This window comes from Asterias amurensis, chromosome 17, assembly GCF_032118995.1.
Source record: "Asterias amurensis chromosome 17, ASM3211899v1".
NCBI lineage: Eukaryota > Metazoa > Echinodermata > Asteroidea > Forcipulatida > Asteriidae > Asterias > Asterias amurensis.
In genome coordinates this window covers 8,649,525-8,661,635 of record NC_092664.1, presented here as the reverse complement: position 1 = coordinate 8,661,635, position 12,111 = coordinate 8,649,525, and the positions used below count along the sequence as shown (strand labels likewise).

General features: G+C 37.3%; 2 protein-coding genes across 2 annotated transcripts in view; one reads left to right on the top strand and one right to left on the bottom strand.

Annotated features, from left to right (window-relative positions):
• The window catches only part of LOC139949446 (sperm-associated antigen 1-like), a 39,662-nt gene extending 30,719 nt beyond the window's left edge, over window positions 1–8,943 (bottom strand). Inside the window, exons 1-3 of the mRNA XM_071947781.1 lie at window positions 8,777–8,943; window positions 6,567–6,719; window positions 9–54 (exon numbers count right to left, since the gene is read on the bottom strand). The gene's annotated coding sequence lies outside the window, so the exon portion shown is untranslated. The remainder of the gene's footprint in view (window positions 1–8; window positions 55–6,566; window positions 6,720–8,776) is intronic.
• Window positions 3,429–6,357, top strand: LOC139949794 (major centromere autoantigen B-like). Its single transcript, XM_071948335.1, has 2 exons — window positions 3,429–3,555; window positions 4,288–6,357. Exons 1-2 carry the CDS (start codon window positions 3,549–3,551, stop codon window positions 5,022–5,024), a joined length of 744 nt encoding a protein of 247 aa, XP_071804436.1. The 5' UTR covers window positions 3,429–3,548; the 3' UTR covers window positions 5,025–6,357.
• Window positions 8,944–12,111: the final 3,168 nt, after the last annotated feature.

Here is a 12,111-nt window from a genome sequence, read left to right as displayed (position 1 = left end):
AGACTTACCTGGTTTGTCCACCATTCTTGGAAATGTGCGTATGCTCATAACTTCCTAAAAACAAAGAAGAAAAAAAGCAAACCTTAATCGTAGTGGTGTTTGACTTTATATTGCAATGCTTTGTAGTGACCTCGACATAATTCGAGAATTGGTCAAGAACCTGGGCCACAGGTCCAAGTGATTCTAGCCTTGAGCCAGTGAAGACCAGTGGTCTTGTGGTTTTCAATTGACTAAAACTCACCTCGGTCACAGTGTCATACAAAAGAAAAGAATGTACAACAATGACTTTGTGTCTTATTGATATCTTTCAATTGTATCAAAGCATAAGCATGTACGTATCAAACTTCAAAGCATACTAAACATACCATATCTAAGCATAGCAAATGAGATGGATCTTCTCATAACGATTGTGCAATTGAAAACAGTCTATAGATCCTTCATTGTGTACAAGGTTCTTTTCTGGTATTGTAAAGAAAATCTGTCCCAGTAACTATTTCAGCCACATACATGCCCTAAATTTGAACCCTTTCTGAGTTTGTTTGTTTGTTTGTTCACTGGGTGTTTTATTGCGTTGTTTGTTTTTTGTTTTTGAGTTTTTTGGTTGGTTTTTTTGCTTCTACATATATGCTTTTGTTACTACAGTAATTGATTTGTTTGGTGTATGTAATACTGCATTACTATTTAAACAATACATGTACCTAAAATTAAAATGTATAAAATGTCTATTTATTTAATGATGTTAGTCTTTGTTGTACCCTACACTAAATGTCAAGATTCAAATACTATTGTGACAGGTGTGAACCCCCCCCCCCCAACCAGGACCCACTTTCGTAGAGCTGTTATATGCACAACAAGAAATTTGCTTACTTGAATAAGGTTACCAACCTTAGTACCTCGTCATGTATCCAATATGCGACTGGTATCCTGCTTGTTTTTGCCTAGCAGAACATCTTTAATCAAAAATATTTGTTTCCCTGGATTGTTGCTTTAAAATGCCGGGATAGCTCACTGAGCCAAGTTCACAATTGGCATGTACTAAGGCTATGTTATGCCAAAAGCGCTATGCATACTTAAAGGAAGTATTGAAAATATAGTATCTATTTTATTAGCTAGTTTTTATAAAAATTTTGCTCATAGCACTGTATTTTGTTTCCAATGATTATTTTATACAAGTAATGAGAATGACGAAAAGGCATTGAAGTGTATCATTTAAGTACAAGAGAAAAATACATGAAATACCAGAAGTTTATTTTTAATGTTGTATTAGGATAATGCAAAATATTTATATTGAAAGTGATTTTACGAATTTAAAAAACAAAAGGTGAACAATAGTAGTTTTAATCATAAAAATTATAGTAATATTGACTTCTTATATGGTGCTCATTCTGTCACTCATTTCACTCCAACAATTTTACCCAGCTGGTTACTTGGCTATTTATTTCATTCCTTAAACCATAAACCATCTCGGCTCTTTGGGGAGTATACGTAATACAGCCTGTGCTGCCAATTATGTGGCGAACTAATGCCAAGTCAATCGCAAGAGACATCTCTTTACCTCACATGTGCCTTTTTACCCATGGGTACACAGACGTTAGGAAGTGTCATGACTGAGATTTGAACCAACACCCTGATGTTTTAACCACCAGATCACGAGTCTGGTGCACTATTAAACGGCTCGGCTATGACACGCTATGTTTTACTATGATCAATGGTAGTAGAACTTCATCTAATACTTTTCAACAGTTAAATTGCACAGGTTATCTTAACATCCATTCCTTATTCCAAAGTTTTTTAGAGAGAATTTTTACTAGACGTACATGTTTGTTACTAAAATTGCTAAATCCATTCCTACAAAATCAGTTCATTGTTGCATAATAATATTTGTGTGTGTTAAAACACTTAGCCACAGTCTTTCAAATTATTGTATTCAAAGCTGAACACAGTGTTGCGCACCTTAAATTATGATGAGTAATTGAAAAGAAATATTTATTCAGCTGCATAACACAAATATTTGCATTTGTGAAATAGTACTATAATCTTAATAAGTACAGGGTAAAATGGTGTTATACTTCAGACATATGAAATTCATGCAGACAGAAATGTGTTAAGTTTATATTTAAATATAGATGAATGGAATATGTATGATGATGCGACAAAGGGATTTTTTATAACAAGTTTTCAAATTGAAATAGTATTTGCACACGGGGCTTGGAATTTGTGGTTGAGAGGGCAAGGCCATTTGCATTTTACAGGAGGCACTTCCTTTAGAAAATCTCAACAATAATCAGAAATTGTTAAAGACAGTGGACACTGTTGTTAATTGTCAAAGACTACCCTTCACAGTTGGTGTGTCGCAACATATGCATGAAATAACAAACCTGTGAAAGTTTGAGCTCAATTGGTCAACGAGGTTGGGAGATTATAATGAAAGAAGAAAAAACACTCTTGTCACACAGAGTTGTGTGCTTTCAGATGCTTGATTTCTGAGGTCTCTAAATCAAATTCATGGAAAATTACTTCTTTCTCAAAAAGTACTCCACTTCAGAGGGAGCCGTTTCTCACAATGTTTTATATTATCAACCTCTCCCCATTACTCTTTACCAATTAAGTTTTTATGCTAGTATTATTTTGAGTAATTACCAATAGTGTCTAAAATGCCAAAATTACTATTTTGATCAGAGTTATTTAAACTGGTATGTCTAGTTTTATGATTATTTGCATTGTTGAAAGCAAAGCTGTTCATCAGTGCGCCATTAACTATGTTGACATGGACTCATGGAGTAGTGGGCTCAATTGAAATTTAGTTTTCTGAAATGTTAACCATTCTGAATAATAGAACTAAAAAAAAGTTGATTACAAAGTACAAAGATTCCTCCCAAGAGGTATATGTATAATAAGTGTGTGTTTTTGTGTTGTTTTAAAAGATCAAATCAATATTTAAATCTGAAGCTAGCAGGCGAATGAATTGTAGACAGGGCACGAAAACTGTATACTTGGTGAATGTTTTTTTGTTTATGTATCGTTGTTGTTTACAAATAAAGCAAAAGTATAACAGCAGTACAGATAAATTAATTGTTTGGTTGTCTATTTTTGTATAGGTTGTTTTATTTTCACTGCCCATTTATGGCAATTGGCAAAAAGGGGTTTGAGCTATAAAAAAACAACTTAAAACAAATCTTGCACTTTAAAACAACTACCAAAAGGGAACACATAACTAAAACATTGAAATTTTATGTTTTCATTTTTCTCTTTCTTTTTCACGTTTATTTGTAATGCCTGGCCATTTTTTCAGGGAAAATACTCAAACCGCATTAGAAAGTATTTGTTTGAAATAAACGGCTGCGATTCCATCAACAGATAACCGAATAAAATCGGTACAATCGATTCCAAAACTTTACATTTATCGGTTATTCGGAATCCTATTCTGAAAACAAAATGGCGTCGTGTTGTCATTGAATACGGTCGCCGCTCAGTCGTATCGTAGAAAAACAGGACACGCTTCGATTTTTTTTAATTTTGAATGCTTTTTTAACTGAGTGATTGTCAAAATGTGTGGTGAGTACAACAAAATAACCTACTTGTAACCAACTTGAAATTATATTTAGCGTTTGCCTACGAGCTCAGCTATTAAACTACGAATGCTATGCAATTTGAATGCTATCGGCACGACCGAGTGGATGCAGTTGAGAAATCAACAGAGTCTTGAGGGCGCTGTTTAACATGTGTGGTCTCGATCTAAACGTGCAGTGAATGATTAGATTTGTGTTTGTTGGGTTTTTTTGTTTCCTTTTATAGGGTGAACAAAGTTCTCCTTAGAGTTTTACACAGTAAGCCTACCTGTCACTGTGCATTTTCTTCTTGACATTCAAAGTGTGTTAATATAACCATCCATAGTGCAACTGCAAGCCACTGCAGTGCTAACTAATACAAACTAGATCATCTAAAAGTAACACTAGTTCCAAACTTAAGCTAGGGGGGCCATCCACTTCGTAATGGGCTAAAAATAGTAAGATAGCCATACTTCTAACGACTAGCTTGCACATGTAATCAATGGTATTTTGTATGCAATGCTTACTTGCTTTTAATGGCAGTGGTTTATGTACAGGATGTACTTAGTTGCCAAACTTGAACAAACATTAAATTGTTAAGTTCCAAGATTCACAGCAAAGTTGCATCATGGAATTTTGTCATAAAATTACGAGTGATTGACTAAATGTTGGGGCAAAACAAAATTCTTTCATTCCTAACTGATTTGCATTTTTATTTATAACATGTGTATCCTTTCAGAAACTACAACATTGGCAAACGGAATCAAACGGCTGCCGTTGAGTCTTGAAAAAAAGTTGGAAATTATCAAGGCCGTGGAGGAGCACCCAGAAATAAAAAAGGCTGAGGTGGCTCGGCAGTTTGGAATTGCCTCCAGTACCCTATGGACCATACTGAAGAAGCGAAAGGAGATCGTCAAATGCAGCAAGTCTTTTGAACACTCATGTAAACGCATGCGCCTATCTATCCACAGCGACATTGAAAAGTCCATGCTGTTGTGGATGCAGAAGACGTTGGCGAAGAAACTTCCAGTGACCAGTGTCACAATCCGTGCAAAGGCCAGGGAGCTGGCGATGGAGTTGGGTCGCAACAACTTCAAGGCAAGCTGGGGATGGTTGTGTCGCTTCCGGAAGCGTCACCAAGTACTTATTACCCAGCACCTCCAGCCTATGGGAACCAAGAAACTTGCAAAGGATTCCAGTGTAAAGGCGAAGCGTAATTCACCCGCCCAAAAGGAACGGGGTGAGGAGCCCGCTGTGGAACTTTCAATGGATGAGTCATATGAAGATGCGATGATACATCATTCTCCATCGACCAACGAGGCATTCCACTATCTTGCCCGTCTTCAGGACTTCTTCAACAACAGGGAAGAGTCGAGTAATGAAGATTTTCTGCGAATTGCTGGACTGGAGGCAAGCTTAGTTCAGTGTGGCAAAAATGACCAACAAAGCAAGATTACAGACTATTTTCATCCTTGAGACAATTATTTAAAGCACTTTGGATTTCATACTCGCCTATCCCTACATGGTCCTCATTTCAAAACATTTTCAATTGGAGTCCTATATGTATAATTACTAGACGCTTCCACATCATCGTTTGTGGAAAAATAATCGTTCCCCCCTTTTTTCAAGTAAGGCAATGTAATGTCACGGCTTGTACGAGGTTGGTTGGGTCGTCAAGGTTTTACTTTTTTATCTAAAATTGTCAGATTTCAATCTGGCAAGTTTCTGTGTCTATATTATTGCGTTTCAAATGACATGAAACGTATTTATTTTATTTGTGTGTTATATTATAGGCAAAATATTGAATGCATTTCGTGTATGCAGCATCATCTGTCATAATTTTTTCTTGGAGGAATGTACAACCAATTATTTTGGCAAAAATCTGGCCATGTAGATAGATTTAAAGGGAAGGTATACGTTTAAAAATTGTCAAAGACCAGTGTTCTCACTTGGTGTATCCCATCATAAGCATAAAATAACATTCCTGTGTAAATTTGGGCTCAATCAGTCATCAAAGTTGCGAGAAAATTATGAAAGAAAAAACAGCCTTGTTGGAATAAAATACTTCTAGCTAGAAGTCTTTTATTATTTTAGTGAGAAATTACCTCTTTCTCAAAAAGTACATTACTTCAGAGGGAATCGTTTCCCACAATGTTTCATACTATCAACAGCTCTCCAATGCTGGTTACAAAGTCAGTTTCTAAGTTAATATTTGTTTTGAGTAATTACCAAACGTGTACCTTCCCTTTAAAGGTTTTAAAGTAAAGGTTTACGGTTATTAAAAACGTACTTCCCAAAATAATGTACTGGTATTTTATTTTTCCCTTATTGTTTATTATAAGTTTAGTGCATCAAACTCAAGCTCAGGTTGCTGAGTCATCAGTGTGTTGGTTCGAATCCGCGGCATTACATTTGAGTAAGACACTTTTCAAAATTTAAACTGCCTCTCTTCAACCAGGACTAGGGTAAATGGGTACCTTTGAGGGCAGAGATGGTTCTTGTGATTGATTTAGCTCTATGCCATAGTACATACATGCACTTGGTAGTACAGACTGTATACTGCCCCCCCCCCCCCCCCCCCGAGAGCTGAGTTGGTCCAAGGAATTAGACTTTGGTCCAGTGCCAAAAATGTTTGAAGCACATTGGTCATTCTTTTGAATGCACTAAAAAAGAGTCAACATTATTATTGCTGACCAAAGTTGGTCTGTTGATTAATTATCGTTACTTCCCTTCTTATTTTTAAACCACTTTCTATTGTTTGGGTTTGTAATGAGTTGGTTAAATTCCATCCTTTGGTTTTTAAGTTTAAACACACAATAAAACATACTATTTAAACTGTCAATAAATGAACACTGTGAAAGAATATATGTGTTGTCAGGGTTTCAGATTTGTGTGCACGTATGAAATTTGGCTTCATACTGTCGGTTTGGATACATCGCCCGAGTCTGTGGAACCATGGCGGAACTAAACCATAACTCCTGAACTAGGTTGGTAGCTAGAGAGAGAAAATATGAATACCTGTGTTTTGCTTTGCTTGGATTTCCCGCATCCGATGAACACTTTCCGGGGACCCTGCAACAAGTCTGTCGTGCTCAAAAAGACGTTCATGCAAGCCTATTCCACAGAATCGTTAGCTCGAAGAGTGTTTTCCAGACGTCAATATTAGCCATTCTGGAGAGAAATCCAAAGTACAAAGACACATATCACCCTCACGAAATTACTGGGTCCGCACATACCTTACACAGGTAAAGCCCCACCCTTACGTATGACATAAGTCTACTCGTCACGGGCGGAAAGGGCTTCAAATGTTAGTTTTCTGCCAAAAAGTACTAATTATGTACAAAGGCCCACATGGATTTGCACAAACTACAAACAAGCCCAAATTCAAAGGATTAAAAAAAGACATAGACACTATTGGTAATTGTCATAGACCAGTCTCCTAGGTGTACCTCAACATAATATGCACAAAATAACGAAGCTGTGAAAAATTGAATTGCTTGAATTCGAGACCCCAACATCAAATTCTAGGATCGAAATCAAATTCGAATGTTTTAGTGAGAACATCTTTCTCGAAAACTTCAGAGAGAGGGAGGGGGCCGTTTGAGCAATTACCAATAGTATCTAGTGCCTTTAAGTTTTTATGCACACATTAGGATTTTTGGTGCACTAATGTGTCCATAATAAACTAATCTGCCATGAAACATTTTGTGAAAATCTGAGTCTACCAACCTCAAAATCACTTTTATAAAAGAGTGATGATTAGCCTAAGGGTAGTTCCAAATAAATTCAGAAGTATTGATCCGCACATTCGCCCGCTCCCCTCAGCTGCACCAATAATAATGTGTGATAGGTTTAGCACTTATAGACATTGGACACTATTGGTAATTGTCAAAGACCAGTCTTCTCACTTGCTGTACTCAACACATGCATATAATTACAAACCTGTGAAAATTTGAGCTCAATCGGTTGTCGAAGTTGCGAGATAATGATGAAAGAAAAAACACCCTTGTTACACGAAGTTGTGTGCGTTCAGATGCTTGATTTCGAGCCTCAAATTCTAAATCCGAGGTCTCGAAATCACTTCGTGGAAAATTACTTCTTTCTCGAAAACTACTCCACTTCTAGAGGGAGCCGTTTCTGACAATGTTTAACACTACCAACCTCTCCCCATTACTCGTTACCAGGTAAAGGTTTTATGCTAATAAATATTTTGAGTAATTACCAACAGTACGTGTCCACTGCCTTGTGTTAGATATGGGGCCCGGGCGTGGTGTACCCACACTCGCCGTTCTGTCTTCATTGAGCTTGGGCATTTGTGGGAAGAATGAACTTCTTTACTTCTTTTTCATCATTAATTGTTAACCCTCGGACTCGGCTCCGAGGTGCGCAGGTGGAGGGCCAGCTTCAGGTTTTTTTTTTTTTTTTTTTTTTTTTTTTTTTTAATCACTACAGAATGCCCGTATCGACCTACTAATAGGCCCTATATTTTAATTTTTTTTTTTTTACCCATACACCGATGTGTGTTAGCACTGTATACACTCGGTACTTTCCTGAGTCATGTGAAAAAAAATATCATAGGCATGTTACTCGGGTGGGTTCGAATCCCACCGAGTAACATGCCTGTGATATTTTTACGCAGGACTCGGGAAAGTAGTGAGTATACAGTGCAACACACATCGGTGTATGGGTAAAAACCAAAATTAATATTCTTTATCCCCGATGCAAAATAAGCCACATATTATTGTATTATATTACCCTGAGGCATAAACATCACTCATTCTAAGTTAACTGTAGTGATTTCATGGTGGGTAAACTCATAGGTTTACAAAATAGGGAAAACTTTCCGTATCCTGCCACAAATTTCACAAATTTTTACAAAAAGGAATATCTGATTTGAGTAAATAAACATAAAGTTATTACAAAGTAATTTATATTCGGAGTACGGAAAGTATTCTACCCTTCGTACGTAAGGTAACACAACAGTTGAGTGTAATTTGAGCTAATTTGGGGCGGATAAACATTGATGGCGTGCACGAAAATTTTACCCCAATTTGTCTTCCGATTGCACCCAGCATGTTTAATTTTCCCCGCGGCTGCTTCGAGGGTTAATCGCCATTTTGTATGCAACATGGTCCCGCACCGTTGCTGGAAATAAAAAACAGTTTCCAAAATGCTCATTTCTAACTATGTGTATGCCACCAGTTAACTCCCCTTTTTGTAATTCTTACCTTTAAAATGTCCTCTTCAAGATGACGAATTCCTGAATAACCTTTGCAGAGTATATTTCCAGGGTTCTGGCTATAAAAATAACCTGTCTCCAAGGGCCGTTTCCGTAGTGTAAACTCACACACGTGTGATTGTTGTAAGCCCACACATGACACACACGTGTGCATCCGGGTCACACTCGCAAGCACCGTTATCAGCATTCAAAGATGGCGCCCTCCATTGTTCATTATGATTGGTGGTCGTATAAAAATAGATTAATTTCTAATTTGTGAGCTACAAAAACACCTTTGGTCATTGTAAGTTAATTAATTAAGAATGTATAGACTTTTATTCGTTTGATGCTTATTGAAATGAAGTTTTAAATAAAGTAAACAAATGTTGGAATAATCGTCTTCTTCTACCGAGCCTTGCATACTAATTAGATGACGTCACACATCTCTGGCTTTATTTGCGTTTGGGAACAATGTTTGATTGTGGATAATTTTTGTTATGTGATGGAATTCTGACGGTGTTTTTTTCGGGGGATGGGGGGGGGGGGTGGCCAGGGAGGGTACAAACGCACACAAGTTTGCACACAAGTGTGATAAGAAGAAACAAGTCTTGATTAGCAAAAATAGGTTCCAAGCAAGAATACCAAACAGTTCCGTTGCTGTGACTGATATTTTTTCTAAGTAAAGAAATTTTTGGGCAAATAATTTGCTCAGCAGAGTTGTCTGTTTAAAGCTTTATGAAAATGAACCATGGTTAATCTGGGCAGCTTGATTGATGACGACATCACGGTAAATTTTCCGAATAAATCTTGTTAACAAAATCACTAACAGTTTCCCTTGTGTCGCGGCTACCTCAAAGAGAAGTCCCACGTGCTTTTTGTGTCCATAATTAATTACAACCCTCGCTCCAGAAAACACCCAATTCACAACAAGGTGCATTGAGGCATTTGAGCCATTTTGTGAGTTTGACTTTGATCAAATTATGTCTGGAACAGTTCCTTGTTTGATCACCAGGTGAAAATGCCAGCGGCGAATGTTTCGCATGGTAGAAGGGGATCGCCAGGATAAGGCAGAACTGAGCTGCTTTGGACGATACTGGGTGATAAGAACATGGCACTTGGGAGAGAAAGATCAGTGTGTGCTACCAACAATAACTTTAGAGCAGAAACATGGGCAACAACAACAACAACTCCGCAAATAGAGATGGAGAGACAAATGTTACATAATCACAATCAGAGACAGCATTAAATGCAAACAAATGCGAAAGAAAATTCGAGTAAGAGACATCATTAAGATACAAAATAGATATCGTTGCGGTACCTGCTGCCAAAACATTAGGATTCGAACTGGTATGTAGCTATAGCTACCGGGCAATCTCGGTAGTTTGTAAAACACTGCTCTAGAATTGCAAGGGTCGTGGTTTCGAATCCCACCTCGGGCAAGCACTGGGTATACATGCAGTGATAACACACACACATCGGTGTATGGGTAAAACCATATATATATAATTATAATTAAGATAGTAAAACAAGCTATATTGAGATGGGCTGGACACACTGCCCGAAGAAATGACAACAGATGGACAACAAAACTAATGGATTGGTAACCAATGACAGGGGAAAGAAAAACAATTATAGACAGAGCAGAAGAGGGAGAGATGCCATCGAGGTATAAATGCAGGAACAGGATTGGACAAGAACTGCGAGGTATAGAAATGAATGGCATTTATACGAAGAGGGCTACCTTTTCCACTGGGTGAACACAGCGTAAATGATGATGATGGCGATGATGGAAGGGAGCACTGTAATGGCTAATTGAAACTCTAGGTTGCGTTGGTATTTTCCTTGAACTAGATCTTAGGGCGCGCATCGACCGGTAGGTATGTCAGCGCTCCAGTTTACCTATAGTTGTTTAATCTGGACCCAATTTCATAAAGGTTTCAAGCAGCTAATACTGATTGGCAGATATTATTAATTGCTAAGCAAAAATTGACATGGGGACGCCAGTCACAACAATGTGAACTAAAGGTAATTTCGCTGGTTAACTGTTTATGTTAGGCAGGCAACACATTGGCTTAGCAAGTTAAGGGGCTTTCTGGCTTTGTTTAAAGGGTTCATGTTCCACAATGGCCATCTTTATACCAAAGTTCATTCCTTGTCTTAACTCTCAATGGGTTATTGGCTATCCAGTGATTTAAGTTTGCTTTTCTGAGAGTCATTAAAAAAAAACATAACAATGAAATTAAATAAAATGTAGAAAAATTGTATACAACTTATCGAAAATCTCCCTTCTTCGTAAAGTTCACGTATCTATCTTACCGGATCTATTGGAGCTTATGATTTTCTCTATTGAAAACATCAAGATTTATTTGACATACAGTTTTAGAAAGCCTCTGCCTTTGCGGTGGGACTTCCGCAAAAAAAGGCTAATGTACAATTCCTCTAAAAGAAGAGCCATGCATTACATCTTAATGCTCTGAGATGTAATCCTTTGTCAGAGACATAAGGGTTTCGAGTCACGCAACCACGTTTAAGTGGAAAATATAACTTTAATATGTTAAAACATATTAAAGTAATATTTTCCAGTAAAACAAGTCTCAAAAATAGTTTTCGTATGTAAAAAACTTATTAACCAGCTTTTGTTAAAACACCATAACTAGTAAATACGTTTTACATGTTAAAACTGAGACAAAACTTATTTCGTGACATTGTTTTCCTAATTTCTCAACAACTCCAGCACCTCAGCAAGTAATGTTTTAAGGGAAGCTTTTCTACTATCCTTGTCTGTAAACCGTGTAAGTTGAAAGTAAATATGTGGAAATTATGTACAAAAAAAGTACCCAAACCCTTTAAGCAGCTCTATAAAATTTATATCTGGACCTTTGTACATCGATTTACCAATTTAAATTACAGGCCAATTTAACTTGACTTGAGTACACTTTCCCAAGGAGAAAATTGCCACCGGGCAAATCAGATATCAGATAGTGGAACCGTCAATGGTATAACATAAAGAAGGTTAACTTGGTTATGTTGGTGGTAAAATTTCTTGCCGTAAGTGTTTGGAACTGTTTGGGAGTCTCCAATTGGCTGAGTGCATGCCTAGCGACGATCAGCCAATTTTTCAATTATGGTAAAAAGTGTCACTTGGCCATGCAAATTTCGCATGCGATTGAGAACATTTCGGGGAACATCAGAGCTGAGCTATAGATTGCAATGTTAGAACATGTCAACCGTGAGACCAGAGCCCATATTCACAGAAGCGCTTAATCAGAAAATAGGGCTTGAAAATGTTCTGCCTAGCAAAAGTATACACAGGACACCAGTCACAGATTGTACATGACACATGCT